The sequence below is a fragment of the Caretta caretta genome, chromosome 8 (assembly GCF_965140235.1).
Source record: "Caretta caretta isolate rCarCar2 chromosome 8, rCarCar1.hap1, whole genome shotgun sequence".
Classification (NCBI taxonomy): domain Eukaryota; kingdom Metazoa; phylum Chordata; order Testudines; family Cheloniidae; genus Caretta; species Caretta caretta.
This window is the reverse complement of record NC_134213.1, coordinates 65,570,816-65,591,199: the sequence shown is the minus strand read 5'-3', so window position 1 is coordinate 65,591,199 and position 20,384 is coordinate 65,570,816. Positions and strand designations below refer to the sequence as shown.

General features: G+C 37.9%; 1 protein-coding gene across 6 annotated transcripts in view; it reads right to left on the bottom strand.

Annotated features, from left to right (window-relative positions):
- Positions 1 to 4,830: 4,830 nt before the first annotated feature.
- The window catches only part of PTPRC (protein tyrosine phosphatase receptor type C), a 156,841-nt gene continuing 141,287 nt past the window's right edge, over positions 4,831 to 20,384 (bottom strand). For all 6 annotated transcript variants that reach the window (XM_075131557.1, XM_075131559.1, XM_075131561.1 and 3 more), the window contains 16 exons: positions 20,002 to 20,111; positions 19,079 to 19,169; positions 18,883 to 18,959; positions 18,574 to 18,610; positions 18,037 to 18,134; positions 16,692 to 16,817; positions 13,924 to 14,081; positions 13,361 to 13,496; positions 12,490 to 12,639; positions 11,231 to 11,321; positions 10,770 to 10,903; positions 9,446 to 9,580; positions 8,965 to 9,087; positions 8,241 to 8,419; positions 7,015 to 7,150; positions 4,831 to 6,153 (listed from right to left, as the gene is read on the bottom strand). In XM_075131557.1, the coding sequence (XP_074987658.1) occupies positions 5,872 to 6,153; positions 7,015 to 7,150; positions 8,241 to 8,419; positions 8,965 to 9,087; positions 9,446 to 9,580; positions 10,770 to 10,903; positions 11,231 to 11,321; positions 12,490 to 12,639; positions 13,361 to 13,496; positions 13,924 to 14,081; positions 16,692 to 16,817; positions 18,037 to 18,134; positions 18,574 to 18,610; positions 18,883 to 18,959; positions 19,079 to 19,169; positions 20,002 to 20,111 (2,063 nt within the window). In that variant the 3' untranslated portion in view covers positions 4,831 to 5,871. The remainder of the gene's footprint in view (positions 6,154 to 7,014; positions 7,151 to 8,240; positions 8,420 to 8,964; positions 9,088 to 9,445; positions 9,581 to 10,769; positions 10,904 to 11,230; positions 11,322 to 12,489; positions 12,640 to 13,360; positions 13,497 to 13,923; positions 14,082 to 16,691; positions 16,818 to 18,036; positions 18,135 to 18,573; positions 18,611 to 18,882; positions 18,960 to 19,078; positions 19,170 to 20,001; positions 20,112 to 20,384) is intronic.

Sequence of the window (20,384 nt, the reverse complement as noted above, 5' to 3'; positions counted from 1 at the left end):
CCTTTCTTGTCTTAATTGCCTTATATTATGCATGCAGATGGTTCAATTAACCTTAAGATCAAAGATATTGCAGGAAACTAAAAATATTATCTATACTGTCTTCAACTTAACTATCTATACTATAATGAAGTACCGGTGAATTGCCTTACGTGAATGAATGCAACTAGTTTACCTGTGTATGCATAGGAAATAGAAGATTAGCTTCAAAGCAACAATCTGTACTGCCTATTCTTCCTTGGGGGAGGTTCTGCTGTGACAAGAGGCTTGTCAGACTGCTAGAGAATTATGAAGGAAGCTTTGGGCCTGATTCTTTTTATCTCTAGTCTGCTTAAACTTTGAATAGAGAAAGTATAAGTCATAAGATGGAGATCTTCCAAATAATGATTTGGAATAACCCGGAAAATGCATGGCAAGACTTGAACAGACTATGGATAGCCTAATGGACTATAACCCTTTAAATTGATTCCAGAAAGAATTTTACAAATCAGCAGTCTCACCATCTCCGCTATGAAACTGACTTACGGACTTTACATACATTTGTATGTACATAGAACTTTTAACCATTTTCAACTCTCCTCTTTCTTTTTCCTTTTATAATTAAACTTTTAGTTTTTAGTTACTAAAGGATTGGCATCAGCATGAGTATTGGGTAAGATCTGAGACTCACACTGACCTGGGGATAAGTGTCCAGGCCCTGGGGATTGGAGGACCTCACAATGGTGCATCGGGTTTTCAGTAACCTCTCACTATATCAGACTTGGCTGTCTAGATGGGAGTCAAGGGCTGGAATGTTTAAAGGGAACTGTATTTGGCTTCTTGATAACTGGTGTGATATTACAGAAGCTGTTTTATTACTGCCTTGGTAAATCTATCATAGAATAAATCACAGTTTTCGGGATTGTCCGCCCTATTCTTTGCAGTCTGCTCTGACTGTATCATTCTCAGTGTGGCCCATCCAGGCACCCATTCACATGGGGGTTCACTTTCCTTCCAAGCAACAGACCTTGACCACTATAGCAGATTACCCTTCTATACAGACCAATGATCTGACTCGCTTGAGCAACTGCTCTCTAATTCCAAGGTTTCTCTGAGCCTTAGCTTGGCTGTGCAGCCAAAATTCAGCAATCCTCTGCCTTTTACTGGTTCATGTTTCAAACTTAATACTGTTTTGATATTGTTTCCTATTAATACTTAGTTTTAATAATATTGGCATTTAATGTTCGTGATTATTTAGTTTGATATTTATTAAAACTAAGGCTGTTGCGCAGTTAAAAAAATTAATTGTGCGGTTAAAAAATCATGCACAGTTAAATAATAATAGAACACCTTTTATTTATATATTTTTGGAGCTTTTCTACATTTTCAAATATATTGATTTCAATTGCAACACAGAACTCAAAATGTACAGTGCTCACTTCATACTTATTTTTATAACATATTTGTACTATAAAAACCAAAAGAAATAGTATTTTTCAATTCACCTGATATAAGTACTGTAATATCATCTCTTTATCATGAAAGTTGAACTTACAAATGTAGAATTATGTACAAAAAATTTGCATTCAAAAATAAAACAATGTAAAACTTTAGCGCCTACAAGTCCACACAATCCTACTTCGTGTTCAGTCAGTCACTCAGACAAACAAGTTTGTTTACATTTGCAGGAGATAATGCTGCCCACTTCTTGTTTACAATGTTACCTGAAAGTGTGAACAGATGTTCACAAGGCACTGTTGTAGCCGGCATTGCAAGATATTTATGTGCCAGATGCGTTAAAGATTCATATGGCCCTTCATGCTTCAACCACCATGCTTCCATGCTAATGAAGGGTTCTGCTCTACAACGATTCAAAGCAGTGTGGACCAACGTATGTTCATTTTTATTATCATGAATCAGATGCCACCAGCAGAAGGTAGATTTTCTTTTTTGGTTGTTTGGGTTCTGTAGTTTCCACATTGGAGTGTTGCTCTTTTAAGACTTCTCTGAAAGCATGCTCCACACCTCATCCCTCTCAGATTTTGGAAGGCACTTCAGATTCTTCAACCTTGGGTCCAGTGCTGTAGCTATCTTTAGAAATCTCACATTGGTACCTTCTTTGCATTTTGTCAAATCTGCAGTGAAAGTGTTCTTAAAACAAACATGTGTTGGGTCATCATCCGAGACTGCAATAACATGAAATATGTGGCAGAATGTGGGTAAAACGGAGCAGGAGACATACAATTCTTCCCCCAAGGAGTTCAGTCACAAATTTAATGAACATATTATTTTTTTAATGTGTGTCATCAGCATGGAAGCATCTCCTCTGGAATGGTGGCCGAAGCATGAAGTGGCATAAGAATGGTTAGCATACCTGCATGTATACCTTGCAATGCCGGCTACAAAAATGCCATGCGAACGCCTGTTCTCCCTTTCAGATGACATTGTAAATAAAAAGCCAGCAGCATTATCTCCCATAAATGTAAACAAACTTGTTTGTCTTAGTGACTGGCTGAACAAGTAGTAGGACTGGATGGCATTGTAGGCTCTAAAGTTTTACATTATTTTGTTTTTGAGTGAAGTTACATAAGAAAAAAAATCTACGTTTGTAAATTGCATTTTCACAATAAAGAGATTGCACTACTGTACTTGTATGAGGTGAACTGAATACTAGTCCTTTTGTTTATCATTTTTACAGTGCAAATATTTGTAATAAAAATAATAATATAAAGTGAGCAGTGTACACTTTGTATTCTGTGTTGTAATTGAAATCAATATATTTGAAAATGTAGAAAAACATCCAAAAATATTTAATAAATTTCAATTGGTATTCTATTGTTTAACAGTGCTATTAAAACTGTGATTAATCATGATTAATTTTTTACTCCTGATTAATTTTGAGTTAATTGCATGAGTTAACAGCGATTAATCGACAGCCCCAATTAAAAGTTAAGGGCTCAGTTTCCTTCTGTGAATAGAAAGAACATTACTCCAAAAGTGGCTTACACTAGGCACCTGAGATGTTTAAATGTCATTCCATTACCCATTCGTTAGGATAGCAATGCGGGTGTGAATTAGACAAGATTTACCAGAGCTGTGGTTCTCTTTTTGCAAGTGTCTATACAAATCAGGTCACAGCCTGCCATGCACTTTTGCAATAAATACGTAAAAGGCAGGAGAGCACTAAATCACCTGCAGAAAGCAATTCAAGCAAAAAGTATCCTTCAGAATTTCTACAGTCCCCAGCCTTGTAGGAATTTGAAGAAACTTAGGGTCTAGATTTTCAGATGTTGCAAATTAATGGAGCTACACTGATTTACAGCAAAAGAACTTTTAGCTCTAGGGCCCAGAGTCTCAAAAGGTATTTAAGCGCCTAACTTCCATTGATTTCAAGCGTTTAAATACCTTTTGAGGATCTGGGCCTAGGTGTCTACTGCCTGGGGAGATATTTGCAGTTCTTCCCATAGTTCTGACATTCTCTGTTTTGTGCATACATACAATATAACCGCATATCCCTCTTGGTGTTTTTAGGTGGATGACACCTTGGGAAACAACTAGAGGTTTGCTGAAGACCTAATCTTAGTGTGGGGGAGGAGGGAGACAAACTAAGAGTATTGCATGTTTCAGAGGTAGGCCAAGCACCCTGATTGCACCATAGGAAGGGGTCAGTTAACACAGGATCAGCCTGATCTGTACCCCATTCACTTATGGAGGATTCACATTTTCCAGAAAACTCTTCGAATTGTTGGTGGCCTTTGCCTCTGAAAATACAGGAGTAGGTTGGAGCTCTTCATCCCCAAAGCTGCCCTCTACATTTGCAACTCGGCTACATTGATCTTCTCAAAATATGCAAACAGGTTTGGTGTCCTAAGTTTTTTTTTTTTTGCTGATCTGGGCCAGGTTTGCCTTAGTCTCTCTGGCTATAGGTGCTCTTGTCTCCTGAAAGGATTCATAAACCAGCAAGGCTTTGGCTGGAAAGGAAGGAAAGTTCAACTTGCAGGCAAGGGAGGTCCCAACTGTTTGTGCATTCTTGCTGCTGTTTCTTCAAGTGAACTACTGAGCAGACGTTTACTTGTGTAGGCAGAGAATGAATGAAGCATCTGACCTAGGAAAACTGGAAAATTATGTTAACCCCTTTACACTTGCATTCTTTGGCTCTTAGGGGATCAATCACTTTTTTGGGCAGCTTTCAGATTCAGTGTTTTTTAAACAAGTATACACATAGCCTATGGCATGGTTCTCTACCTTGGAGCTGGTATGAATGTGTGGTCCAAATAATAGCACACTGGAATGGAAAGTTAGGAGTCCTAGCTCTGCCACACGTTGTATGACCTTGCATAAGTCATACTGTAACCCACACACCTTCTCGGTGGGGTGTTCTCTCCCATCTAGTGGCACTGAGACCACTTAGAAAAAGACATAAAATGAGTCTGCTCTACAGCCTTAGCTAACAGCCAGCCAGCTTTTAGCTCATGCGGTAAGAGACTCATGCACTAAGCTCCAGAGTTCCAAAGTTCGATCCCGCTGACCGGCGTCTGCCCGTGGACTGTGGGCATTACAATATTATGTCTGTATTCCTTATCCCCGTGTTACAGACGAGGAAGCTAATACTTACCTACCTTTGTAAAGTGTCTGATCTTTTCAGATGAAGCAAATAATACAAGAATTAAGCACTACCATTGGTTCTGCTGAAATCGGCAGATATGGGGAACTACAAAACCATATGCTGAGTGTAAATAAAAACCAACCAATCTGCAGTCTACAGAGAGCAGGTGCATTTCAAGTCCCTTCATTCTTTTACATATAAGTAACTTTACACAGAGTTTTACATATTTCAGAATAATTCCCACTATGCAATTTATTAATTGTCCTTTTTATTTGGCTTTAAAATATTAGGCTGAAATCCACTAAGGCAATAGTAAAATAATCCAAACTGTAACATACAAATCATCATATGATGAAACTACTAAATAAAATCAACAATGTGCTAGTAGCATGTACTATTAGTAGCATAGTATTATGTAATGTTGAATACACATAACAGGTATGACACTTTTGCAGAAGCGCCATCTTTACATTAGAAAAAATAGCACAAGAAGCAGTTGTGGTAACACATGGGATCTCAAGTTGCCAAATGTCAATTCAATTAACTATCAGAGTTTCTCCAATCAGTCAATATTCCAAGTTCTGGACTTTCTTCTTCAGTCTCAAATATTGAAGCCTCAGATGGATTTATGTGGAGCAATGAGGACATCTTGAGGCCAGTTAGAAAAATGCAAAGCTTTCAGTCCTCCTAGATAGGTAAGGATGTGTGGAAACAGTTACTTAGTTGGTGTAAATCCCCATAGACTTCAATGGAGCTGTAAGATATGGCCCAGATATGGCTTTGCTGTTCTGCAAAGCAAGTACAACCCTAACTAAAGTCAATAGGAATTGAATTTCTGAAATTCAGGCCATATTCCTTACCCTCTAAGTCAATTAAAGATAGTAAGACAATAATTAGTCACAAGAAAACTCATATTTGCCATACTTCCAACTCTATATTTATGACTGTACATTATTAGAGATTCCAGTCCTGGCTACTTACTTTCTTATAACAAAAAATAAGATCGGAAAAAGGTAGCATGACTTTTCTTTCCACTCCTGAATACCAGACCATAATGAAAATCAGCATTTCAATATACAGATTTGTAAAAAGATCAAAAATAATTCAAATAATGTGAAAGGAATAAAATGCAAATCTACACAAAAATTAAATTTTCACAGTGCATTACATTATCCACAAATTTCAAGTATTCTTTCCATACCGTACCTCTGAAAAATTAACTCAAGATCAAATCTCTACTACTTATTCTGTTTAAGATGCCTTTGTACATCCAAATTTCATATATTTTTCTATGCACTCTCAGTTAAAACTGGAGTCTTGGGTCCATTTGAAGAGCTTTCTGTTCCCTGAGTGCCATCTGCAGATTTGGAATCTTCACACGCTTCCATATTCATATTGGCTTCTGACTCCAGTGAGGTGATATCTATAGTAATCAAATTAGCTTCCTGATCTGTTTTTTCTACTTCATTGTCAATTTCAACTGTATCTTCCTGCTTGCTGTTTTTCTTTATTTGTCCATTCTGTGCAGGGTAGATGCTGCTAACAGTATCATACAGGAACTGGTATTGTTCCTAATTCAAAAAAGAAGGGATTAGTGTAGATGAAATGCCATGTGATTGAGCCAGGATGGCTGATTTTTTTTTTGTCTTAAGTGTTGACAATGTGAATCTTTCCATCTTACTGAAACATTCAGCGTAAGGTGGTCTCCATGGTTGCTGGCCCACAGGACGTTGAAGCACCTCCCTGCTATGCTCAATTCTGAGTCTATGGTGATACGGCACTGAGGGCATCCCTAATTCCTGGTAGATCAGGTACTAGGTCACTACTTATAATCACCTCATTCCCAAGGCAGTGTTGCAGAATCCATCCCTCTTGATTCACATGGCAAACTATCAAAAGTGTGTTTAAAAGAGAATCAAGCAGGTAGTGACTACTGTTCAGTTCTATAATAAACCACAGCAGAGTTAGCAAATCTAGATGATTTAGATGGATTGTCAGAGGGAAGAATGCATATTGCATGCAAGTAGGAAAGCAGCTCCTTCTGTGCACTCTTCAGAAAACAAGGAGGGCATTTTCTAACCTGCCTAAGGGAGTTAGGCATCCAACTCCCGTGGAATTCAGTGGAAGATGTGCTCCTAAATCCCTTAGGCAGCTGCCAAAGTTCCAGCCTAAAAAATTAATGGTTTACAAATAACATGTACTGTTGACCTTTTCAGCTTCAAGAAACTTATTATTACAGCTGAGGATAGGTTGCAGACTAGTTCCTTCTTATCACCAATAGCTAATTCACAACTGCTGATGAATAATTAGGGATAAGATAATGATAATACATGTTTCCTATGCAGAAACAATGCCAGGGGTTATTAGAACATTCATGACTAAAGATAAACAAATCTATTGTATTGTTTGGTTAACTCATAGGATTTACTTACAAAAGTGGGGACCATTCCTGGCCTCTCACGTCGAAGAGATTTCACTACTTGGAAGACATCTATCACATCTTCTGTTTCTGCACTTTCCAAGAGAGTCAACAAGGCGCAAAACACACCAGTTTGTTCAGATCCATCACTAGAAGATACACATTATTGGAATTCAAAAATCAGTACAATTTCTCACTAGCAGTTAGGTTTATTTTAAAGATTATTGTACTGACAACAGTCACAAAGATTCCTATCTCTGAAATATTTCTCATTGAAATGAGATTCTAGTAATCAAGAATACCGTTAGGATGCAAAGAGGACATCCAATTTTTACTGGGCTAGATTATACCTAGCCCTTATGTAGCCATTCAATTGGCGGGGGCATGGGTGGGGGTGTGTGTGGAGGGAAGGCAGCCTCTCCTCCCTTTTTGTAGCTGGGTAAGAATCAACCAGATTTAGGTCCTGCCCTTGGGGACTACAGGGCTACTATCATGATGGTCTCCCAGTGGTGCATGACGTTTACCAGTGGGTAAGGAGTAAGTGTAGCCATAACTCTTCCTTTCCCATCCCACCCTCAATATGCTCTCAGTGGCCAGAATTGCTTATTCGTCTTACAAGATGCGTAAACTGCCCCCCGGGTGCAACACAGAGCCCTGAAGAGGCATTGTGCCACTGTATTGGTGCTTCACGTCACTCCCAACTCAGGCCACATAAGACTTGGACCATATTGATGTTAACAGCTAGCCATGTGCGAGGTATAATGGCCAGCAAAGGAACCGGATCCATATGTACTTCCCTATGCTAGGTTTGGTGAAATTTACACCTCCCTGAACAAGGCTGGCCTTTCCCGCGGGTGGGTGCAGCCTTACAATCCACTGTGAGCTTCACAAGGACCCCTGCCAACAAAATGTTGGAAGAATGTGCTGAGCTGACCTTTCTCTGGCCATGGCTTTGTACCAGCCAGCACATCTACTTTTTAGATAGCTCTTGCCTTCTGCCCTGACCCATGTCTCAATGGAGGGGAGGTTGTGGCCACTTTGCAATGTTGCATGATACACAGGGTGAATGTTCTGCCATGGGAGCCCTCTGCTGGGAGAAGCTGGCATACACTGTAGGGTGAATTTAGTCTCCAGGCTTTAGGAAAGCTTAGGATCAAAGGTAAGAATTATGAAACTGCTATTGCCAAGTATAACCAAACCGTAGAAATGCACTAAAATATCTGTAGCATCCAGACCCACCGGCAGTGAATGACAATTGGAACGCTCCGGCTGTATCTGCTGTCCTCAGTGACGCTTTTAGCTGCAAGTTTTTGTTTGAGGTTCAGAATCATGGTGACTAAATCTTTGGGGTTTTCAGGAAGGTCCAAGCCATTCCACCTGTGGTACTGGTACATATACACATTTCGAGTTTCTTTCCTCTGCAAAACAGAGATAAACATAGAGTAAATTCAAGGGATAACATAATAATCCACATTATATTTATTCCATGTGAATTAAAAAAAAATCCTGATAATCACTTAGGACGAGACTGACTTGAACTACCCCTCTGCAGGGTGATAACATTGTGGGTACTCAGGCCTTATGCACCCACTACCATCCATTTAGGAGGTAGATTGGGCCTGGGTGGAGACTTGACTAAATTACCTCACAGTGTGTCATAATTTGCCGTGGGACCAGGCCAGCAATAAATTACTGTCTACTGGAGACAAAGAGGAGCAAGGTGGGTCTCTATCCCTCATTTTACTTATGTCTGACTTTGTAATTCAATGGTGACTGTAAGTCCCATTTTAATGACTATTAAAACATTTAAAGCAAGGAACTAATAAAACATCAGCTATCGAAACACAAACAGGTTTGTTCTTGTCTTTTGGTTGTTCCTTATTTTGTTTGCCCTTTACAAAAGACTATGTTTAAAATAGAAAAACAAATGTAAAATTCCCATCTGTCATTTTTTATCTTTTACCTTCACATGTGTTACATCAAATGCGCGTATGGTGTAGCTAGAAGACAGGTTGACATCTTTCATTTCAACTTCTATGCCTTCGTATCTTTGTTTTCCTTCTTCCCAATATTGTGCACAGAGTTGCTAGAAATGAAGAAATTATAAATCAGTCCTTATTTTCATCATTGCTTTTGGTTTTCTTTCCAAATCAATTTAAAGGATGCATATATTCTATAAATATTCAGTTTCATTGTATTATAAAATACATCATTGATAAACTTTTACGGTGTAATCATAAATTCATTTCAGCACAATTTAAAAAATAAGGATGGAATAAATCCTATTAGAAAACAAAATAGTTGATAGGTTGAGACACTTTCTGACAGTCACATTTTTGGTTTGGAAATTAGAATTTCATTGCAATTTAGAGATTGGAATTCTGTTCTTTTCTCCTATAAAGAGTATTGTATCATATACTTTACTTCAAAGATGACAAACTAACCTGATCTCCTTCGTTCAGCTCTGTCAACATAACAATTACTTTGACTTTTCTTTGAAAGATCATTTGCCAGAAGTCATTGATTGTTTCTGGTAGTGGCCCTTGCGTTGCAATCATTTCTTTTGGACCCCAGTAGCCCTAAAAAAGACCATTTGAACATGTGATTTATTTTTACTAATTCATCTGAAAGGCAGTTTTCATGTGTAAAGAAGTATTTACCATCTAAAGGGACTTCGGTAGCCTACGTGAAATGAGTTAATGGTCTCAGTATAGTTTCTAGAGGACAAGTACCCATTTCAAAAAAACATCATCACAATTGGCAATAGTTCATAGTGTCACCAGAAAGGACAAAAATTGGTGGGCACATGACTGACCCTCCATAACTAGCAGTCCTTTATCCAGGACGAAGTTGAGACACATTTATACAGCCACATGGGAAAGCTCAGACTGCCAATATCTGAGGCAGAATGCATTTTGGGATTAAAAAGAAGGTTTCGCGCTCCACCGTTGGTATTAGAAACTGGATATTGAGTGACGTCTCTTGCAACATCACAGAGTTGCTAAGCAAGTTAATGCAGACTGACGTATCTATTAGTAAACAGATATTTACAATCAGTAGATATGCTAACTGTATTTTTGTCTACAGAGTTCAGACAAATCCCATTCATTGCACAATCTTATAATCAGTTATATCTGCTAGTGTCCAACAATGGCCCTCCAAAGATAGTATCTTTTAGATGTGACAGTGACACTAAAAGCTTGCTTGTCAGTGCTGGCCTCTGTTTTCACTAGGCCAAATTTGTATCCACAAAAAACTGTATAAAACTGACTGTAAGGGAAATTAATATATATAACTACCTACGTGTACCTGGAATTCACATAGGTGGAGTCTACTCATAGATGTGCTGGCAAAAATATAGGTGGCCCTGAAAAGCCTAGCTGAAAGTCAGGTTTTAAAAGAAACTATAAAAGATAATTATTTTACCATCACTCTGTTTATTGCAACATTTACTAGACTTAGGGCTATTATGAATGAAGTATTTAACTCTTTGAGGCTGCATAGATTAGGACAGCGTAAGGTAAGAGCTCTGTCTTTCTCCCAGGGGACAGCCAATATTACAAGATCTTTGTGATTCAGTCTATAAATGAACATCCAAATAAAGTGCCAGATCTTGATTGTCTTACTCACATAATTAGTACCATGCTAATGAAGTCAGTAGGACTACTGGAGAGAGTAAGATGAGCAGAAATTGGCACATAGCTATTATCAGGGACTATCAGCAGAAAGCATATTAGACACAAGTAGTTTTATCCTCTAAATACATACAGTTATGAATGATGCATTTATGTATCTGCTTGCGTCCTCACAATCACTATCCTCATCAGATGATTCCTCTGAATCATGTTCACTCTCTTTGCTTTTCTCCTCCTCATGTTTAATTGGTACTCTGTTAAAGTCATCTGGAAAAAAGTGTCACAACAATAGTTTGTATTGGCAGGAAGAAAGCAACCATCTCCCTTCTTAGTTTTGTTACAATGGAAAGGGAATGTAGAAAAAGTGCAGTGATTCAGCAGTTATGCAATGGCATAGAGGCAGCAGACATGCCACAATGGTTGTTTGGGAAAAAAATCAAGGACTCCTCACAGTTTATATTGTAACAAATCATTCACTTCCTAAATTTTCTAGGGTGGAGTACATATCAATACGGTAATTTACTGTCCTGTTTTATTCGAAAGCCTTCATACAATTAGAACAAACTGACTGCAGACATCATCACAAACACTTACATGGAATCATTTTGGAATTCCGGTTTTTACTTTTATTTTCCTGTCGATTGCCAGTGTTCTGTGACCGCCATCCCCTGTACGATGGTAACCTCTAAGGAAAGAAAACATACAAGGTCACACCATGTGCTAAACAATGCTCTGCCAGCCTTATAAAATAGTGATACTCTCAGAGACCCATCTCCTCTCTTAATAGCTCAGTCCCTCACTGCTTCATTTCATTCCATGGAAGTGTCTGGACCACAGTTTATGAACCCTTGAACGTACCACATGCAGTACCACAAAAAACCATGCAGGTGGAAACAATTTTAAAAGATTGTGCTGCTGTATTTTATGAATAACGTTAACAAAAAGGGAATTAAACTGCTATTTCTTTAAGATATTTCACCACTTTAAAAGTTTTTCCAGGAATGCAAAGTTAATTTATTAAGCTAATTATGGTACTGCCAGAGTATATATGCCACAGAAAACACATCTGTTTAATGATCTACCAACTATGGTACCCACTCTTTGTGGTTGTCATAAGTAAACTGATTTTTTGTCAAATACATGGATCGCTAGTGGTAATTTGCACCTTCACATCCACATTGCCACAAAGACATTATTGCTACAAATAAATTGATAACCCTAGGTTCAATTATTTTAAAGCATTTTACATCTCTCTAAGATCTTGATCCTACAAGCTATTCTACTCAGGCAGTTGCTTGTTCTGCATCCATATGGAAAAGCTTTAATTTTATACACACTCCTGGTTCAGCCACAGGAAATTATATATTTGTTCATTATATTTTGTCTATAGTTTCTCATAAGGGAAAAGAAATAAAGTTATGGAACCCTAAGAGGAAGAACTGAAAAAAAGAAAAAGAATTACTATATGTTTTCAGTAAGATAAAAATAATTTTAAAATACAAAATATCAATTTACAATCAGAAAAACTGGAACAGGTAAAACTCAGTCTGAATACTCCATGGGGCCAGATTCTTGTAAAATGGCTTAGCTCAGCTGAAGACAATGTCACTATGCCCATTTAGACCAGATGAGTATCTGGCCCCATCCCTATTCCCCAGCAACCAAATACTGGATCTAATTCTGCCACCCTCACTTTGAGCAGTTCCTTAGTCTGTTGATTTCATTTAAAATCACCAATTTACTTGGCAGAATTTGGCTCTGAATTATTGGTTTATTTAAATTACTGCATGTCACTTTTTTGTTTAAAAGCAGAACAGAGAGTCGAATCAAACAGAATGCAGTATTATATTTACCTGGAACTCTGCTTCCAGCAGAGAGGGGTCACTGGGAGGATCTCTTTTCTTCAGATTATTAAGGTAGGTGTGCAGTTCAGAGACAGTGACCTCTGTTTCACCAAACTGATTGTATTCCACCAGTGCTTGATGGATCAGGATGTACTGTGTCTAGAGTTCCCCAATTTAAGGATGAGGTGGATTTCAAAAATTGAAAATAATAATTAGAAAGAAGAGATTTTTCAAATTGTTCTTACTATCTAAAACATATAATAATATTTATGTATTCTTATTACTGTTGCTATATTAAACTGGCAATAGATTCAGCTATTACTATGTCAATTAAACACAGCTGGCTGTGTTAGTGCAACATTTAGTGCTTTTGATCAAAGGTGCCATATAAATCAAATGTAACATAGCTCAGGTTGTACAGCTAAGAATTTGGGGTGGGGTTTTCCAGAACACTCGCCTAAGTTAGGAGCTCAAGACTCATCAGTCATTTTCAATGGAACTTGTGCTCCTAAGCACTTCTGAAAATCCCACACTAAAGAAAAAAAAAAGTGAATCTGCGTAGTTAACCCTGCCCCAAAATGTTCATATTTGGGTGCCAAAAGATAATCGGCTCCTATATATTTTTGTCCCTTTTTTTTGGTTGCAATTCCAAATTTAAAAAAAATGGTTGAAATGTCAAAACTTGGGAAAATGCTGACCATCCATTCCTGCTTCATAGATGGTTTTCCTCCCTCTGTTCTTTCATAGTTTTATATTTCCCTGGACAGCTGCACTGGAAAATCATGGCCATCTTCCTTTTACCTAGGGTTGAGCTAGCTGGGCCCAGCTTTTCCTGAGGGAGATTAATAAATGAAACAAAGCAGCGAGCTCTAAAACATACCTCTACTTGAACCATGAGGCATCGCTGTCGACGGAGCTTTACAACATAGCCATAAACATCCACTCTGCCTTCTACCTCTAACCCCTCCAGCATAGCGTCGATTGCAATATAGGTTCCAGTACGTCCAACACCAGCACTGACAAGGACAAAGTGATTGAGAGAGGAGGATGAATGCCAGTCATGTTCTGCAAGGTGACGCAAAGCAGTGCAAAGAGTGTGGCTTATAATAAATTAATCCACAATTCAAAAGTCTGGTCAACTTACATTTTAAATATATTTTAAATAAATAAGGACAATCTTTTCAAACTAAATAAGTGTCTGCTTTTTAAAAGTTGCAAGCATCCTCAGGTCCCATTGATCTGAAAAGGAGCGTAGGCTTTTATTACCTTTGAAAATCAGGCCTCTTATTTAGGACTGTAAGTATGGAATTGCATGCCTTACTTTAAAGCAACCAACTTTGAAAATTTTGGTCTAATCAACTATTGTTAACCTTCCCTGACTTGTTTTTCTGGGTAGCTCTTGCTGGCATTTGTTTACTATTAGAGAGTTTCTGTAATATTTACCTGCAATGAATCACTACTGGGCCACTAAAAAAGTTGCTTAAAGCATTAACTCTGCGGCGTAATTTGAGGAGAAGATGAGGATCTTCAGGCACTCCATGGTCTGGCCAGCTAGTGAACTGAATGTGAGTCACATCTCTCCCAGGTGTCTTCTCCTTTCTCTGGACAGGGTGGGATTGTTTCATTAGTACCACATCAAAATCAAATGTAAATATACAAAGTATAGAATAAAGCAGAAAAATAGGTACAGTAGGCATCTAGTATTGCAACAGCGATTCCAGACACTGTACAGTCACATGTTCTTTCTAAGGTTTCAAAAGTTGGAACATGTTCCAATTTTAATAACAAAAAAAATTTGTTAAAATAAGAGCTGTACATGTGGAACATGCCATAACTTGGAGAAAGAATATGACAATCCACTTTAAGGTTAAGTCCAATATTATCATCATAAGAATACTCTGTTTTGTGATTATGTGGACTGTACCACGTATTCTCCACTGCACTTGTAAATCATTTAGGAAGTCACCATACAGGTCTATGTGCTGCCAAGTGTATTTGTTGGTTATTTTGGTTATCTGTACTTTTAACTACCTGCCAAGGTCACACAGACCCACAGAGGAATGAAGGAAGTGTAAAAACAGCAACTCAGAATAGAAGTGGGGCTGTCAAACCTGTGACAATCACTGAGGTGGCTCATTATTTCTAAGTCACTGTATTCAATGCTTAAAGCATACCAGGTCCCTTAGGGTCACACACCCTGCTTTATTATGATGTTGCCAGAACCAGGCAGGGAGAAGGGAAAATACATTTTGGTAGCTGAGGAACTATGACTGTGAATCCAAATAAGAAAAGAAATTATAATGGGGTGCACTTGGCCATTGACTACATGATGGAGATGAATCACAAGGCCTAAACAACAATATACATCTTGACTGTTTCCATTCTCTTGTTGTGAATGGAGAGTTGGGGATAGAGATCTAACTGGAGAAGAACAATAAAACCTGTATGATTGTCTCTCAAGAAGCATTCTGCAGTCAGCAGACTATACCATCATTGTGGCAGTCTGAATATACCATGGGACATGTTCTCACCTTGTGCTTAGTTAGATATTAACCTGAAGCCATGCGTGTTTAGGATGTAATATACTGAAATTGAATTATCTCACCCAGGCAAAGTGCTGGGATGCGACCACTGATTCATAACTGTATGCTAATCTTACACTCAAGCAATACCCTGCACTGTGACTAGCTGATGTTTGATTTAGATAATGACCATCTGCTTATTCCCCAATAACTATTCAGCAGGTGAATCTCCAAATAGGGTTGCCACTTTTGGTTGGCTGTATTCCTGGACGTGACATAATCTTGAATTCCTGGAGATTCCAGGACAATCCTGGAGGGCTGGCAACCCTAGGGCAACTGACTGAGAGCCCCAGGTAGCCAATCAGAGCATAGAGTTTGCAAAATTATTGTACAGTTGCTCCTATTAGATTACGAGCTTTAATAATGTGGGTTTGGAAGTTTCATAAGGGTGTCTGAGTTGATGGTTTCCCCCCCATTCTTAGCCTACATAAAAATCAACTGATATTTTACAATACTTTGAATGATCAGCTGTGACAGCAGTCACAATGTATTTAATTTTAATTTTTTTGTTCATATGATCTTACAGACAAGCAAACAAGCACCAAACAAACTGATACATAAAAAAAAATTCACATTACTTCTGACCTGCAACACTCTAGCTATTGTAATTTGGAGTCTCTCCTATGCATGATGCCACAGAGTTTTAACAACACTTAAATCTTAAGGGGCTGGGTATGGCCACCTTACTCACAGTAAGTGGTAACTATCTTAAGCTTAGTGGGACTAGTCCCAGAGTAAGCTTCTACTCGATGTGAGGAAAGGTAGCAGAACTGGGGCCTAAAGATGCAAACATGGGAGCAAGATGGGTCTGGGCGGGTGCTATACTATTTATTTTTCAAGATGACCTGAACCTCCAGCACATTTTTCCTTAAATCTAACACAATAAAGAATAAATGGTGCCCTGACTAAGACGTATCCCACTGAAATAAAGTTGCAAGGAATAAAGGGGCAAAATTTATCCCTAAAGGGTAAATTCTGCACTCAGTTAGAGTCTAGCAACTAGTTGTGCTTCACTGGTATAACTGAGATTGGTAATTGGCCTACAAATCTTGAAAACCCCATATTGACCATGGATAGCTCTACAACACAGTTTATAAATACAACAATAAATACGGTTACCGTAAACTGTAATTGTTCCGCAGTAAAGTTCAGACAAGGATAGGCAATACAGTTCTAAGAGCCACATTTCTGAGTGAATTTACTAGGGGGAAATAATATTGAATGTGGTGGTCTCAGTGTTAATTTAAACATATATTATTCTATGTTCATAAACCAATAACAAGTTTTCTTAATTTAAAAAATATCTGACAAAACTACAGTATATTGCATACAATTTATCCAGCCTTGTCAGTAGGCTTATAGAACAGAAAGTTACTGGTCTTCCTGTTGAGAGTACAGTGCCCACAGTAATGAGGTAAATCCTAGTGATGAGATAAGTTTCCAATTCATATTTGCCCTATGAAATTACACACCATCTACAAGGTGTTCTCTCAAGCTCTATGTTGCTTGGTAAAAACAGGGGGAAATGGTAACTGTCACTGTTGTTCTGGAAGAATCTCTGATAATAGTCTCTTTATACCAATTATACAGACCAATTCAAATTATTCTCACATTAAAAAGCCAACTCACATTTGTAATATGCAGTTTCTGAATAATGTAGTCAGGACATATTTTACTTTCATTGCTCTTCACAACAGTGTCCCCAAAAGTTGCAGTGCTATTTTCTGCGGTCGGCCAGTATTGGGCACATTTGTTCTATGAAAATACAAAGTTAACTGATTAGAAGTATGATATCAATATGACAGTGAAATTAGGTTCTGAAGAAAACTTGAAATGAAATAAAATCAACACCAGATAAAATACATAACCAATACTTCAGTACAATTTCAGTTTCCAATAAATACTGTAGTTAATCCCTTAAAGAGATTAACACTGCTTTAGTTAAACATTCGAAAAAACCCAGAGATCCAGATTCTGGCCTCATGCACAAAGCCTGAAGGTTCTGCCCATGGGATTTACATAGAGAACAAGATGGGAAGGAATCCTATCCTCCAACCAAACTGCAGGGACAAAACAGCTGCACAGTCCATGCACAGTCATTGTCACTGCCTGAAGGCTACAGTAAAGATTGCAGCTCACTCTGTGACTCCTACTTATATTTCTAGTCAGTGAATATACATAGCTACAGATGCAATAGTCATGTCCCAGCCCCTCGCAATTTATGCCCAATTTCCCTTCCACTCCTGTTAGCAGTGTGGCTATACTGCAAACATGTCCACTGCCAGCCAGCTCTTCTCCTTAAAACAATCAGAATATCAATACTCTCATCTGCATCTGAAACATGTGGCCCTATCAAGGTGGTGAGCACTCTCCTAATCGCTGCTTCCAAGTTTGGTTTCAGAAGTAGGAAAAGGAGGACACAAGACAAACTGGCAGAGAACTGTGGAGGCATTGCCAAGACATTAGGACAGAATGCTGGGGGGAGAGGAGGAAAGTCCCAAATACAAAATATCCCCTCTTTCACTGAGTGTTGTGACAGGTCTGCAAGGATGCAGGGGAGGGAGAGAGATTTTAGTGCAGCTCAACAAATTCTAACTCAGGGAGTTTCGGGGCAAGTTATACCCTCCTATGGGTTTATATGCAAGAAGGCTGAATGTAGTTCCCTATTCCTTAGGGCAGTGCGTCAGATGATATTATTGAGAATGCTGCTGATCAAATAGTCTAAAAGGCAGAACCATGTAGGCTTGTTAATGTTATTCAATTTCTGAGATTCTATACAAATAGAGAGTAAAAAACAAGAATGAACAAGGATTCAAAAGAAATACTTGAATGCAGAGAAAACATTTAAAGGAAAAAAGAAAAGCATAATTCACAACAGAAAAGCAACCTCCTGTATACCGCAGCTAAAGGATTAATGTGTGTGTGCGTGCGTGTATTTGTACATATATATATATATTATATATGTCACCCTCACCCTATTATTTTCTTCACAGCGAGTCACCATAACAATAATTGTTGCCTTCTGTTCCCAGATCATTCTCCAGAAATCATCAGTGGTCTCATCCTTGGGGCCTAGCAGATAAGGTATTTGATAAGAGATCCCTTCCCAAAAATTAGGAAAAACAGAGAAAGACTAGAACATAGTTACAATACCTATTATGGCTCAGAAACCATCCAAAGGTCATGCAATACTAGCCATATACTGAATGACTTAATTACGATTCCACCATCTTAATCTACATAATTTTAAAACTTTATTAGTGTGTGGTTGAGAAGGGCAAAAATTCTCCAGTGTGAAAATAAAGCAAATACTTATAGCCAATATTTTGCACTCCTCAAATTCCCTTCTTTGGTTGGTCATAACTCCCCAAACCCAAACACTTTATTTATTAAATTCCACATTTGCTGGCAATCCCATTTTGTTTAAATATATTAATACTGTTTGACTCCACCACTTTGATTACAGGATAATTGGGTGAAGAATGAAATAAAAAATAAAGTAAAAATTTACCTTGTGCAGCAATGTACTTCCTTGGTTCTTTGAAACCCTGTTTTAAAAATATACATCATTACTAAGCATTTAAAGATAGCAGATGAAGATTGTGAAAAGATTTGTCACTTCAGAAATTTACTTATTTAACATGCACAATAATATGGACACCAATCCAAGAGTACCAAACACAGCATAAAGATAGAACTAAAGAAGTGGAAACAATCAGTTCTAGAAGAGTCAATCAAATGCATTTGGTGCCTGAAATGGGACACGTATGAACCCTTTTTCGTTTGTGTATCAAAAATTTTACTGAGAGAAGTCACTTACGTCAATATGGCTTGCATTTATATAGTCTGATCCTGGGTCTCCGTTTATCTCTGAGAGTTCAACTCGGTTATAATCATCTGTTTAGACAATTTAAAACAAAGTAGTGGAATAATTAACCAAGTTGCCTCAATATACTCATATAAGCAAAAACAATGAAGTATTTACACAACGTATGGAATTTGCATTCAGTACTTACAAGGGAGAATGTCAATGTAACGGTTTTTGTTTTGGTTGTAGTTTTTGCGTGCTTCCTTTATTGAGAACTTAGAGAAAACTCTGGGAATGCTCTGTAAAACATAATGCTTCTTTTATTCATAAAACACATTTTAGATAACTTCAACTAGCAACAAAGTTCACATACTTGTTAATTAGTTCTTAATGACAGTTGGAAGATAACATTCTGTTATTCACAATATTATGATTGATGCTGATTAGCTTTTTGAACAAATATTAAGTTATATAAAGATTAATATATTTTCCATACAATCAATAGATGCTTCTCTCTCTTTCAAAAGACTAATAAAGAAGGTCCACGTTGGATTCTAGTCTGAACAGAAATTAATAAAACTGCTCTGAAATGCAGCATAAAGGGGCCCTGGTCCTTGACTGGGGCTCCTATAAACTCCCACAAAACAAATAATAATAATAACACACTTCTAAATTCAACTCATAAAAGTAAAATCTTTAGAAACTGAGGAATCCTAAAGTCCACAGCAGTTGTGACCACCTTGGCTCAGCTTAAGGTTGTGTCTACACTTTGAGCTGGGGGTGTAATTCTGAGCTTGAGAAGACATACCAGTGCTAGCTCTGATCAAGCTAGCGCACTAAAAATAGAATGTAGCCATGGGACTAAAAGCAGCTAGATGTCCTGAGTACATACCCATCTGAGATGGTAGGCATATATTGGCTCTGCCTGATTCAGAGCCAGGTTTCTAAGATAAGTGCCTTATCGACCAGCCTGTTGGCTATTCTCAGATGGGGGAGAGGGGTACTTAATCTTAGATGTTTTGTAACACAAAACAAAAGGGGTTGGTTATTGAATGTGACAGATTATTTTTAATCGCATGTTCTATAATATCTGGTTTGGGATTTGTGTTACATTTCTGACTAGGCACAAACCTGAAATTCATCAAGGAAAAGTCTTCCTTCATCAGCAATCTTTCTCTTGTAGGTTTCCAACAACATTTCTGCAGGAATTGGCTCTACATTCATCAGTTGCTTTTCGTCATCTTTAAATATAGAGACATCTATTTTACATTTATTTGTATTGGTTTTTAAAATGTACATAAAATCTCAGTAAATACATTTATTAAGCAGTAAGATTAGCTAACGAAAACAGAAACATTCAATCAAACTAAGCCATATATGTTTATAGCAGCAAGACCCACCCCTTCATCTGTGAGTAAACACAGCCCCCAAAGCAACTGAACTTCTCCAGCGGGGGACAGGTCAAAGAAACACTGCACACAGGGACTGTATCCATTTCTGAGCACCGCACTTTA